The sequence below is a fragment of the Hydra vulgaris genome, chromosome 08 (genome assembly GCF_038396675.1).
Source record: "Hydra vulgaris chromosome 08, alternate assembly HydraT2T_AEP".
Taxonomy (NCBI): Eukaryota; Metazoa; Cnidaria; class Hydrozoa; order Anthoathecata; family Hydridae; genus Hydra; species Hydra vulgaris.
Window position 1 is genome coordinate 65,990,056 of NC_088927.1, and position 13,344 is coordinate 66,003,399.

The 13,344-nt window shown below is 25.7% G+C and overlaps 1 protein-coding gene across 2 annotated transcripts in view; it reads left to right on the top strand.

The window, feature by feature from the left end:
* LOC136084073 (uncharacterized) overlaps positions 1-13,344 on the top strand; it is a 185,511-nt gene that overhangs the window by 155,943 nt on the left and 16,224 nt on the right. For both annotated transcript variants that reach the window (XM_065804189.1, XM_065804190.1), the window contains exons 28-29: positions 9,836-10,031; positions 10,343-10,969. In XM_065804189.1, the coding sequence (XP_065660261.1) occupies positions 9,836-10,031; positions 10,343-10,969 (823 nt within the window). The remainder of the gene's footprint in view (positions 1-9,835; positions 10,032-10,342; positions 10,970-13,344) is intronic.

Sequence of the window (13,344 nt, forward strand, 5' to 3'; positions counted from 1 at the left end):
CAAACTGACCCAGTAAAACTGGTGTGCAGTTTGACCCAGTTTTACTCGATTTAGAGATGGTATATAATAATTTTTGTAATAATGTTGTGTTTTATGAAACAACTACTAATAAACTTCTAGATTAGAATTGAATTAATAAGTGTCTTGATTAGACTTGATAGTATTTTTGATGGTTTTACAAAGAGGTATTTTATATTAGTTTTAAAATATATCTATCTGTTTTTTTTCTGCCAATAAAGAGAGATTTAAAAAATTATTTGCAAAAAAACATTCTTTCAGAACGATACAAACCAATGGCTAAAGAGGGAAGCGAAATATTTATAAAGATATTTTTTTTTTATTTTTTTTTATAATGAAACTTTTACGTGACACAAAGAATATATATAAAAACAGACAGGGGCTCAAAGAAGATACAGATGACTAGTGTTACCGCATTCTTTTCATAGAAAGTTCAAACTGGTTGTAGGGATTGTTTAAAACTTTGATATTTATACCTACTATTAAGGTATTCAAAAAGTAATTTTTCGCAATTTTTTGTTGCGAAACTTCTTAGGAAACTTCTTGCAAAATTACTTCTTTATAAATCGAGCAGTTGCAAAACTTATCAAAACTTTTAAAAGAATAATCCACTTCAATTACAGTTTTCAAAGTTTACAAACTGCATTTCAAAATTTTCCTTTTTCAGTGCATTTTGGCTTGACTAGACAACTAGAATAACTGTACTAAAGTTTAGCTTTTTTTTTTCAACCATAGTAATACAATAATGAAGAACAATTACCACTGTAATACTTACTAATAGAACAACTGTCGCTACTACATTGAAATCATAAAAAATTTTTGCAAAGGCAGAAATGAAACCTGCAGTGAAATGATTAAAAGTTGCAAAATGTAAAAAGTGTAGAGTATAGTTACACACAGAAATGTTACAGTGTGAGAATTCGATGTGCCAGAAATAGTTGTGAAAAGAAACATGTTTACCAAAGAAATGCATTGTTGGTACTAAATTCTTTAGTTGCAAAAAATGTAAAAATTTAATATAGTTTCTTAAATATAAGTTGCAATGAAAATAATAATAATAAGAAAAAGTTAAAATTTGTAAAAATTCAAAGTTTTCTTAAGTGTGCAGTTTTATCAGAATGTTGCTAACAGCTGCACAATTTTTTTTCTTTACATTATTATTTTTAATAACTTGATTAATTTTTATTTTAATCTGTATTTATATAATCTTATGTAGTTTTTTATTACCTACTTAATAAATAAATAAAAAAAACAATAAAAAAATAAAAGAGTTATTTAATATTTATTGATTAGTTACCATTAGTTACCATTTGACCCGGTTTTACTCTATTTATTATTATTAGCTCAATTATTTTTACTATTATTAGTACTAATAATATTATTATTATTATTATTATTATTATTATTATTATTATTATCATTATTATTATTATTATTAATATTACTCTTAGCATAATAATTTTTATAAACTTTTCCTTAATACTATTGTTTGTTTTTTTATTTCATTATTTATTTTATTTATTTTGTTTTTCTTTTTCTTTATTTTGTTTCCTTTAATTTTTATTTTTTGTTAAGTTTGTAACTATACAAGTACTACCTAGCCAAATTCTGTAAATTTGCTAGTTTGTAACTGTATAAGGGATACCTAGAGTTGCTAAAAAATATTTTTTTGTTTAAAAAAAATTTGTTTTTTTACAGTTCCAAAAAAATTGTTTTTTTTTTTAAAAAAAAAAAACTTTTTCTCACAACTCTAGAGACATCTAACCAATATCCGTTAGTTTACAATGAATTTTATAAATTTTATTAATACGGGTATATATATATATATAAAATACCTCTCAAGCTTTTCCCATACGACTATATATATATATATATATATATATATATATATATATATATATATATATATATATATATATATATATATATATATATATACATATATATATATATATATATATATATATATATATATATATATATATATATATATATATATATATATATATATATATATAAAATACCTCTCGAGCTTTTTCCATTCTTTAAGGTCCAAAGAGAGTAATAATATCGAAAAAAAATTTTTGTGTGTGTAAAGTTCAGTATCTGTAAAATGCAAGTTTTGGAAAAAAATCACAAATCTTGGAGATACTTTTATGTTTCCAGTTAAAGAAATTTAAACTTAAACTTGAGCCCATTTCTTTGTTGTGTTCTTTTTAATATTTTTCTATTGTCTCAGGTGTTCAGCTTGTCTAACCTATAGCCAACAAAATCCTGGATTATTCTAATATTTCTTTTAGTGCAGTTATTGACACATTCAATTAGTTTCAAAAACCTTTTAAATAAATCAAATGTCTGATTGACATCTACCTTGATCCACTTCTCCACCTCTCCAACAAGAATCTCAGCTATCTTGAACAAGATCCAGCTCTGGGAACCTACCAGTTTAGTCAGCTCTGTTAACATGCTATAAATTTATAACTTCGATTTCCCCATTTGAAATTTCTTAGGAACATCACACATGTTTAACTTTTCCAACATTTTCTTTTTTACCTTCTCATCAACACCATTATTGGCTTGGATCAGAATAATTAACTGTTCTGTTAAATACCAAACAAGGGGCTGCATGCTGACAGGAAGGGCCTGTCCAAATTTTGGGTAGCTGTCCCTTATTTCAAATAATGATTTAAAGGTAGCCAATTCATTTGAAGTTGACTTGTCCTTCATTTAGAATTTAAAAACCAGGGCCTGTAGCATAACATAGAAATAAAGAATATCATCATTTTTACCATCTTTTTTCCTTCCTCATTCATCACTTGGGCTACCTTTTCAGTCATCCTTAGGGTCATCAGGTATAGAACATCTGCCATGAACCTTAAAAAAAAATTTTTTGTTATTGAGTATATAAAACTTATTAAAATTTATAATTTTTTATGTATATAAAATTTATTTTTCCCCAAAAATAAAAATTATTTATAATTTACTTAAATGTTTCATTGCAGACTCCAGGTCAATAAAAATGAAGTTCTGGACATCTCCTAAATAGGCTACAACTAGTTCACAAAGTTTTTACAAGTCCCCTCTGTTAAACGTCTGTTTGGTCAATGACCTTTTGCCAAACTCATTCCAAAGTTTTGCCATGGTTTCTACAATTTTACATATATTGCTCTCCTAAGCCTCTTTTTTTTTTTTTCACCATAAAATTTCCTCCATAAAATGAGAGATGTGTAACTCCTACATGTGTTGCCTGGAGAGAAACCAGAGCAAGGGAATTATTAAAATGATTTGTGAGTATAGTAATATCTTAATCCTAAAGATATTTGTGAGTAATTTAACAAGTACTCTAGTGTTAGAAGCAGTGGTATCGCAGCATATGGTAAAGATTTGTTTGACAAAGTCATAATACTCTAAGAGATTTAAGATCACATTTGTCTCAACTCCTTTGGAGCTTTCAGCTTGATACTACTCCAAGAAGGATATCATTTTTTGTCATTAATATCTGAACACTGATTGATAAAACCGTAATGTTTTGATTTTTCTTCGTCTCTTCTGATCTTTTTGCTGTCACATTGCAGAACAAGGTTCTTTCTCTTCAAGGTTTCCATTATTCTTGTCTTATCTGGTCTCCTAATCCTTCTTGAATCTCTTTCAGTGTACAGAGCTTTTAGAGATTTCCAAGATTTACTCCAAGTTTATTGCAGATTGCTGCAATGATTGCGCTTTAAGGTCAATGTTGCATTGAGTATAGTATTGAGGCAATGTAGTATCTATATCTGCTTAGTATATGTTGCCTTATACAAAGCAGATGCTGTAACCAAATCAGATACTGTAAAAACCACATTATGCTTATTATCTGAATAATATATTTTTAAATATATTTTTAATTAAGTGCAACTTAATTTAGTCAAAATTAAAATTAAAAATTAGTAACTCAAAATTAGTACAACCAAGTTTAGATTTTATTATAATTTTATTATAATTATTGTAAATTATTTAAATTAATTATAATTATATTAATCTGAATCAGGTGTAGAAGAGCCAGCATCAGATTTAAAGGAAACATCAAGTTCACTTATAAGCATTTCCTATTCATCTATTCTTTCTCCACTTCTGTACTCATCATATTCTTCATTTTTGACTACCTATCCTGTCTGTTTTTCTTGTCTACCTCTGATGTACTATACATTTTTTTATTTTTTTTTTGGTCTAAAATAAACTAAATGTCGTTTGCTTTGGTCTCTTAGAATCAAAGCCAATCTGAATGAATTTTCTTCTCAAATGTATCCACAGATTTGTTAAAGAGTTTGCTACTCTCCACAGTGAGCTAGGTGGTGAACAAAAGTAAAAAAAATACATTTTCAAAAATTAAATTATTATATACCATTTTATAGCTTAAAAATTCAGCTTTTATAAAATGTATATATTTTTTGTATAATTATCATTATGCTTCCAAGTTGTAGAATCTTTTTTTTTGTAGAATTTTTTTTAATTTGAAAATATTTTTATGTTACTTATGGAATGGAATTGTTAATTTTAAAATCTCATGGAATGGTTAATTTTAAAATCTCCCTTTTTATTCCTTAATTTAATAAAAAAGTGTTATCTTTCAAATGAGCTAATACAACACTATTATGTCAAATAAAATGATTTCAAACGACTGCATATTTGAAGTACTTTTTTTAATTAAAAATTTCACTTATATAGTTGAATACTTTTGCAGTCCAAAGCGGTCTAGTAATTTGATACTTAAAATACATTGTTCAATATGTATATTATCAATTTAAATTTGGTTTATATTTTGTGGATGTCTGTCTGGTCTCTAATATTTATTTTTACAAGTTGAATGATGTATTCATATTTATGTGGCAAAAACATTATATGTATTTTATTCTAAATGGTTATGCAATAATTGGGTCTCAGCAAGACTAGATTTGTGTTACTAACTTGTTTTATTATTAATACATCTTAAAATACCCATTTTTATAGATTTTGTAAATGAAATTCATATTTTTATATAGTTAAAACATGAAAAATATTGATATTTATTCATATATGATACAAGAAAACTTTAACTTAGCTAATCCTAATAATTTGGATGCAGTTGTAAATGGCATATACTTATCTGCAAATGATAACATGTCTAAAGCATCTTTGACAAAGGTATATATGCAAAAACTCTAAAATTTGTTTTGAAGAGAATAACAAACAATGGCTACAAAGTGAACCAATATCAGGTCAATTTGTAATTGATAATAAGAAAATTCTACTAACTGCTTCCATTGATAAAGAAAACTCTGCTCTTATACAACTGTAGTATCTGGCATGCCCAAGGTGAATTTTAATACTTTAAGTAGTAAAACAAAGAAAAAAAGATTGATGCTATTAGTTGCATCATATTCATCTTAGGAACTATTGTTTGCATCAGGGTGTAGTTTGTGCCAAGATGGTAAAGAAAAAGAAGCTAAAGCTGTTTTTAAATTATCAGAATATATGAGTTGGTTCAGAAAATAGTTTTAAATTAAAATTTTTATATTATATACACATAAAGGTTTAAGCTTTAGGTTCCTTTTTATATGGATTATGTAGTAGTTTCATGAAATATAAAATAGAGCCCTGGAACTGCATAAAAACACTTAATATTATTAATTAGGAATGTGTTATATCTTTTAAATGCATAAAATAATTTTTAATCAGACTGCCAAATTAATATTAGTCTAGTTTATGACATAATTGCTTTAAGAAAAGTTACTTAAGCTAATAACTATGCAAAATGAATTGTTGCTGGGCAATTCAGGTGTCACTATCAACCAAATCAAAAATTCATAGAACCGCTACATTTGTAGTAAAAAAATACTCAATGTGGTAATTATGGGAGGAATCCAATGAAGTTATTAATTTTTCCAGTTTATATTTGTTAAGGATAATAAAATATGTGATTGCAAAGCAATTTAGGTATCCATAGCAACCCAAAATTAAGAATAATGTCACCATTGAAACGACAATTCTCAAATTAGTAAACAGTATAAAAATGATTCTTAAATCTTTTTTTATACGAGGAGTTATTAGTTTTGTCCAGTAAAAGTGAATTCTGGCTCATTGTGCTCTCTTGAATAAAATCTTCTTTCATTTTGATAAATCTAATAATGCTGGAATTCCAATTTAGGTTTCTTAGATGGATTAATTTACAATACTTAGTGTGGAACTTCAAAATCTCATCCCTTATTGATATAAAAAAATTTCTTTGAAGTTTATTATTTACCTTTAATTGGTTGCCTTATACTTATTTGTGGTGGTGTTTAATTATTTGTTTGTTTGCTGATTTATTTACTTTTTTTTATTTATAACGAGCCAGACCCATAAAATATAGGTATTGGTAAGTATCAAAGTTAAAAATTAATTAAAAATGACAAGTAGACATCTTTTTTTTTTTAAATAAACGTTTTTTATTTCAATACAACATTTTTTAAAAACCTAACTCTGGAAAATTCTGTAAAAAAATATAATATAATCATTTTATCTAGGATCCACAAACTTAACTGATTGACACTTATACTTTCTGACATTTGTACATAAGGTTATATAAGGGGATTTTTACATTTGCATATAACATTTATTTATTATTATATTGTTTACATATGCTATGCAATAATGTTGCACTTATTTAAGGTAACCCATTTGAAAAGTATTGATTAATTACAATTGGTATAAAAGGTTAAAAAAATGGTTTGTTTTTCACTTAAACATATATATTTAATATACGTTAAAGTGAAAAACAAAAAGAAATGACTGGAATTTAAAGCTAAATTTCAGTCATTTCTTTTGTCTACGGAGATCTGGCTGTGCACAGCAATCTTGTTCAATCACTTGCAGAACATTCTGATAATGTTTTCCTCTCTTTAAAGAAGCCAGAAAGTCTGCTCTGAGTTTAACTGCTCTCTTAGCACAGCCATTGATACTGTTCATTGATATTGTTTATATATATTGTTGGCATTCAGTTTGACTAATAATGCATTAAATGAGGCTAAGTTTGACCAATTACAAACATTAATATGCTTCAAGAACTCTGAGTTCAACTTCTGAAGTTGCAGATGTTAATGAGTGTAGTGTTGCTAATGCATATACATATATATATATATATATATATATATATATATATATATATATATATATATATATATATATATATATATATATATATATATATATATATATATATATATATATATATATATATATAAAGTGGGTGCAAAAAGTATCTGACACAAAGGAAAAACTATTTAATTAAAGACCGTTCAACAAGATAATATAAGCAAACACTATTCTAATGTAATTTTACATGGGAAATACAAATATCATATCAAAACAACAATATCATTAAATGTTGACTTAATAATTGCAATTTTGTAAAAGTTACAGTTCAAAAAGCATCCAACACAATGTAAAAAAAGAATTTGATTCTTCAATAATTTGTCATCCATTATGTTCGAGGGAATATTCTAGAATCAGAAAACGTTGGAACAATCTAGGATACAAAAGAACGTCATAGAATCTTTCTAAGTACAGTCATTCATTACCTGATATCTTCATTGAAAGGTGGCCTAAATTTTATGCTCTTCAACAATGCCTAAAACTGCAGAATTGTCTGAATCAACTAGAAAATCAATTATTCAGCTGCACAGAGATTGTTTGGGATATAGAAAAATTTCATCTGTGTTAAATATCCCAATTTCAACAGTTGGTGATACTGTTGGGAGGTGGAAATCCTTCCATCTTTCCAATAGTCTGCCTCGTTCAGGGCGTCCTACAAAAATATCTGACCGTACAGCTAGGAATTTAGTTCGAAAAGTACAGAATAATCCTTGACTGACTCGCTCTGAACTGCAAAAGGACTTGCAATCATCTGAAACAAATATTTGCAAGAATACAATTAGGACAGTTCTTTGAAAGAGAGGATTCCACTCTCGGTCACCAAGAAAAACCCCTCTCTTGAAGGAAATTCACATAAAGAAACGCCGAAACTTTGCTGAAGAGCGCTTGAGTAAACCTTCAAGCTTTTGAGATAAGATATTATGGTCAGATGAGACTAAAATAGAGTTGTTTGGTCGGAACTGTGTCAGTCGTGTTTAGAGACGAAAGAACTCTGTATTTCACCCGAAGAATACCATCCCAACAGTGAAGTTTGGAGGTGGCAGCATAATGTTTTAGGGTTGTTTCTCTTCTGCAGGCCCTGGGGAATTGGAAATCATAGAAGGAAGGATGAACTCCGAAATGTATTGGAGCATTCTTGAGAGATGTCTTGTGAAGTCAGCCGAAAGATTAAACCTTCCTCGAGGTTGGATATTCCAACAAGACAATGACCCTAAGCACACGGCTAGGGCAACTCGTGCATGGTTTCAGGAGAGAGAAATTGACTTATTGGATTGGCCAAGCCAATCACCTGACCTCAATCCAATTGAAAATCTGTGGCGAGAATTGAAATTGAGGGTACGGGAGAGAGATCCAAGAAATCTTACCCAATTGAAAGAAATATGCAAGGAAGAGTGGGCTGAAATTCTTATTAGCATATGTGCTAATCTTGTAGACAAGTATTCCAAATGTTTAGAAGCAGTTTTGGCTGCTAAAGGTCTCATGACGAAGTATTAGGTAAATTTTTTACAATGTGTTGGATACTTTTTGAACCTTAACTTTTACAAAATTGCAATTATTAAGTCAACATTTAATGATATTGATGTTTTGATATGATATTTGTATTTCCCATGTAAAATTACATTAGAATAGTGTTTGCTTATGTTATTTTGTTGAATGGTCTTTAATTAAATAAAGTTTTTCCTTTGTGTCTGATCACTTTTTGCACCCACTGTATGTATATATACATATATACATATACATATATATATATATACATATATATATATATATACATATATATATATATATATATATATATATACACATATATATATACACATATATATATACATATATATATATATATATATATATATATATATATATATATATATATATGTATATATATATATATATATGTATATATATATATATATGTATATATATATATATATATATATATATATATATATATATATATATATATATGTATATATATATATATATATATATATATATATATATATATATATATATATATATATATATATATATATATGTATGTATATATATATTTTATAACTTAAATATTATATATAGTATATAATATTTAAGTTGATTTTAATTATAAGGCAGCGTATAACTATTTTAAAATATATTTTGATATAATAATATTAAATATATTTTGATATAATAATATATTATTATATCAAAATGTATTTAAAAATAATTGTACGCTGCCTTTTTATTGAAATCAACTTACATATTTTAAACATTTTGTATAACAAGAAAACAATATCATTTTGTTTATTAACTTTATTTTTTTTTAATTTTTGCTTTTTAATATGTGAAAAAGCTAGTTAGATTTACATTCTCATTTCAAAAATTCAATTTAACAGAATATATTGTTAACATACCCAACAAACATTTTACAGCAGAATTTCAGCAGATCTATATAGGCATTTTGAGTAGTCCACTATAGTTTTAGTCATTGGTTACTTAGTGGATCAAAAATGGCGATGACTAGCTGCTATTAATATGTTGGAAAGTTATCTGCTAGTAATCAATAAGCAAAATTCCAAAGAACCGCCTAAAATACCTATATAGGTCCATTGCAAATCTACTAGAACAATGTTTAATGGGTATATTCAAATTTTCACATTAAATATATGGAAATTGTTTATATTAGATTCAAGCTACGCAAGATTTTTGGAATTGGATGGATGAATTTTTTTTACGTCAAGTTTTTCCTGAACCCTGGTATAAATTGAGTGGTTTTTATGCAAATTCAGATAGGAGAGATTTCCCTGGAAAGTTGTTTTTAAACGATCTTAACTCTAAGATTGTGAATGGAATCAGAATTCGCCAAGTTCGTGTGCAACCAAGTAAAAGATTTCTTTTATAATTAATTTTGTAAACAGAAGGAATATTATAATAAAAATTCAATGTGTAACCATTTTTAAATTAGTGATAACATGTATAAAATGTACTTGTAAAATGCATAAGTTTACAAATAACTGAAACTTAATGGATACCTTTGATCGTATAACTCAGACTTTTTTTTCTTCAAACCATTTGATGTTTCATTTAAGATTTATTGATATGTATTTTTAAAATTTTAGGATATTTTAAAAATAAATATCTTTATATTATAAAATAAATCTAGAAAATTAACATTGTTTTTCACTCTTGCTAGATTCTTGTGTAAAGCCGAAATCAGTTGCTCAGTTTATCAAGGTTAACTGTATGTCTTCTTATGAATCTGGTCTTGAAGAAACAGGAAATTTTTATTTAAATTGGACAGTTCCGCTGTTGCATAACTTTGACATGAATCCTTTTACTAAACCATGGAGGTATCAAACATGGAAGGAACTTGATGGGTATCCATATGCAGCAAAGTTAGAAACTTACTATGGTGGCGGTTATGTTGTAGAAATTTTCCCAAAATGGAAAAACAAGGCTATAATAGATCAGGTCAAAAATCTCAGATGGATTGATAGACAAACACGAGCTATATTAATCGAGTTTGCTTTGTTTAATGCTGCTACTAATTATATTAGCATGGTCACAATGGTTTTAGAGTTCCCTGCTTCTGGTGGAGTTATTCCTACTTTTTGCATTTTGACATTTAGATTACATTCTGGTACAAAAGAAATGTTGATTTCTCATTTCTTTTTTATTTTAATGACAATGTTATTTACTGTTCGTGAATGTCGATTTTTATATCGAGTTGGTTGTAAATATTTTGTTGAGTTTTGGAATTTGGTGGAAGTTGCATTGATACTGTTTTCTGTTATTGAAGTTGGGTTTTTTTTTTACAAAGGTGTTTTGTTTTATTTGTTTTTATTTTCAATTTTTTTTTATCAATTTTTATTAATTTTTGTTTTCACATTATCAAAGATAATCTTTTTTACAGATATGTTCAGAATCCCAGATATTTTTAATAGCTTTTAGTTTTTCCATCTAAAAAATTTTCCAGAAATGCAAGTTGAACACCATAAAACAATTTAAAAAAGCTAGCCATCCAGACCCGTAAAATAAGGGTCTTGGTAAATTTATTCCACACCGACCATTTCTATGCTTATTCCATACTTTGGTATTTTTTTTTCGTAAGCAGCATAAAAATAATTATATATATACATATATATATATATATATATATATATATATATATATATACATATATTTATATATACATACATATATATATATATATATATATATATATATATATATATATATATATATATATATATATATATATATATATATAATATATATATATATATATATATATATATATATATATATATATATATATATATATATATATATATATTAAAGTTATGAAGAAAAAGTTAACTATATAATTAACTTTAAAAAATATTAAATGCTTGAAATTTGTGTTGATTAATTACAACCAGTATAAAAAGTTTAGATAACATATAGAAATAGACTATGTGGAATGAAGTAAATTTGTGGAATAATGGACTCACCATGACCTGTATATTACAAGATATGGTAATGCAATTTTCAAGTAAAAGTGAAACTGTAAAACTTGATATAATTTTTAACATTAGATAATTTGAAGTTTAAATAAGTTGCAATTTGAATACACTTTTGTTAACATTTTCTTAATAAAAAATGCTACGACTTTTTCTCACCATTTACTCGGTTTTAATGGCTATATATATAAGTATACATATATATATATATATATATATATATATATATATATATATATATATATATATATATATATATATATATATTATATATATATATATATATAAATATATATATATATATATATATATATATATATATATATATATATATATATATATATATTCTCTACACATCTACTAAATAAATTTAATGAAAAGATATGACTTCTAAATTTTTTATTATTATGTGTTCACTTCTATTTGATTTAAATGAAAGTAGCATATTTAAAGTTAATTTTTTAATTTTAAACGAAATTGGTAAGCAGTCACTACTACTATTTATAAATAAGCACTATTAATTTTTTTCTTTTTACACGAAATAAAACATTGGTATCTTCAAAAGCTTTACACTGAGTATTTTTTGTATTTTATTAAGTTTTATTGGTTTTCTATATATTTAGAATTTACTAAATAAATACCGGCATAGGTTATATAGAAAGTTTTTTTTAAATAGTTTCCAGATATATTTAGGAAAATATTTTCTTTTTTTTTTGATATGGACTGGATGATCTTTTATATATAGTTTTTTTCTGTATCAGAACTTTTTTGTTTTATTTATTTACTTTTTTAGTTTTTTTACTTTTTTACTTTTGTTTTTTTATCACTAATTATTTATAGATAAAATTCTTGGTTAAGAATCTATCTTAAATTAAAAAAAGATAAAATTACCAAAAATGACAAATTGAAATACCACTACTGTGTCTAAGAAAAAAATCAATTTTTTAAAAATTGTTTATTGCTTATAAATGCATAATGACATCATTCCAAAAACATTTTTTGTTAAAAAACAACATTTTTTTATGGACCACAGAAAAGTTCATGGACCATGTTTTCAAACATTTGGTCCTGCATCCAAGTGTGCTTAAGGAAGCTTTCAATGCTTGAGATGATTCTATGGGAGCTAATGTTGAGGAATTTTATAACTTGAGAGATTTTTTGAGGCAATGTTGCACCATGCGAAATAGGTTGTACCAAAAATATAATTTTGTTATGGAACCAAAAGGTTTGAAACATATCCTGGTTAAATACCATAAATAAAAGACAAATGCCAATTTTAAGTTTTGAAACCTTAAGGAAGTTAAATACCATAAAAAAAATAGTTTTTTTAATTTTTTTTTTTTTGCTTGGTTTAAATTTAGAAAAATTTACTTTTTATCTAAATATTAAGATGTTCAAACTGCTCTTTTTCACTGTTGTCCACACTTTTTCTGTTCTCTTGAGCAATCGCCAGAAAATTTCTTGCTTTCGATGTGACTGTCTGCAAGGAAATCTTGAATTAGACAATTTCTTATATAGGATAAGTATTTGCAGGTGTACAAACTGTTTTCAAATGCCTTCTGTTAATCATAAAATTTTTATCTAAAAAATAACAAAAGTTTAAAAATTAGTAAAATGTACATTATTGCTGCTTCAAAAAAAAAGTGATTTTTCAATTTGTATTTAAATAATGTGAGTTCAGAAGTATTTTGAA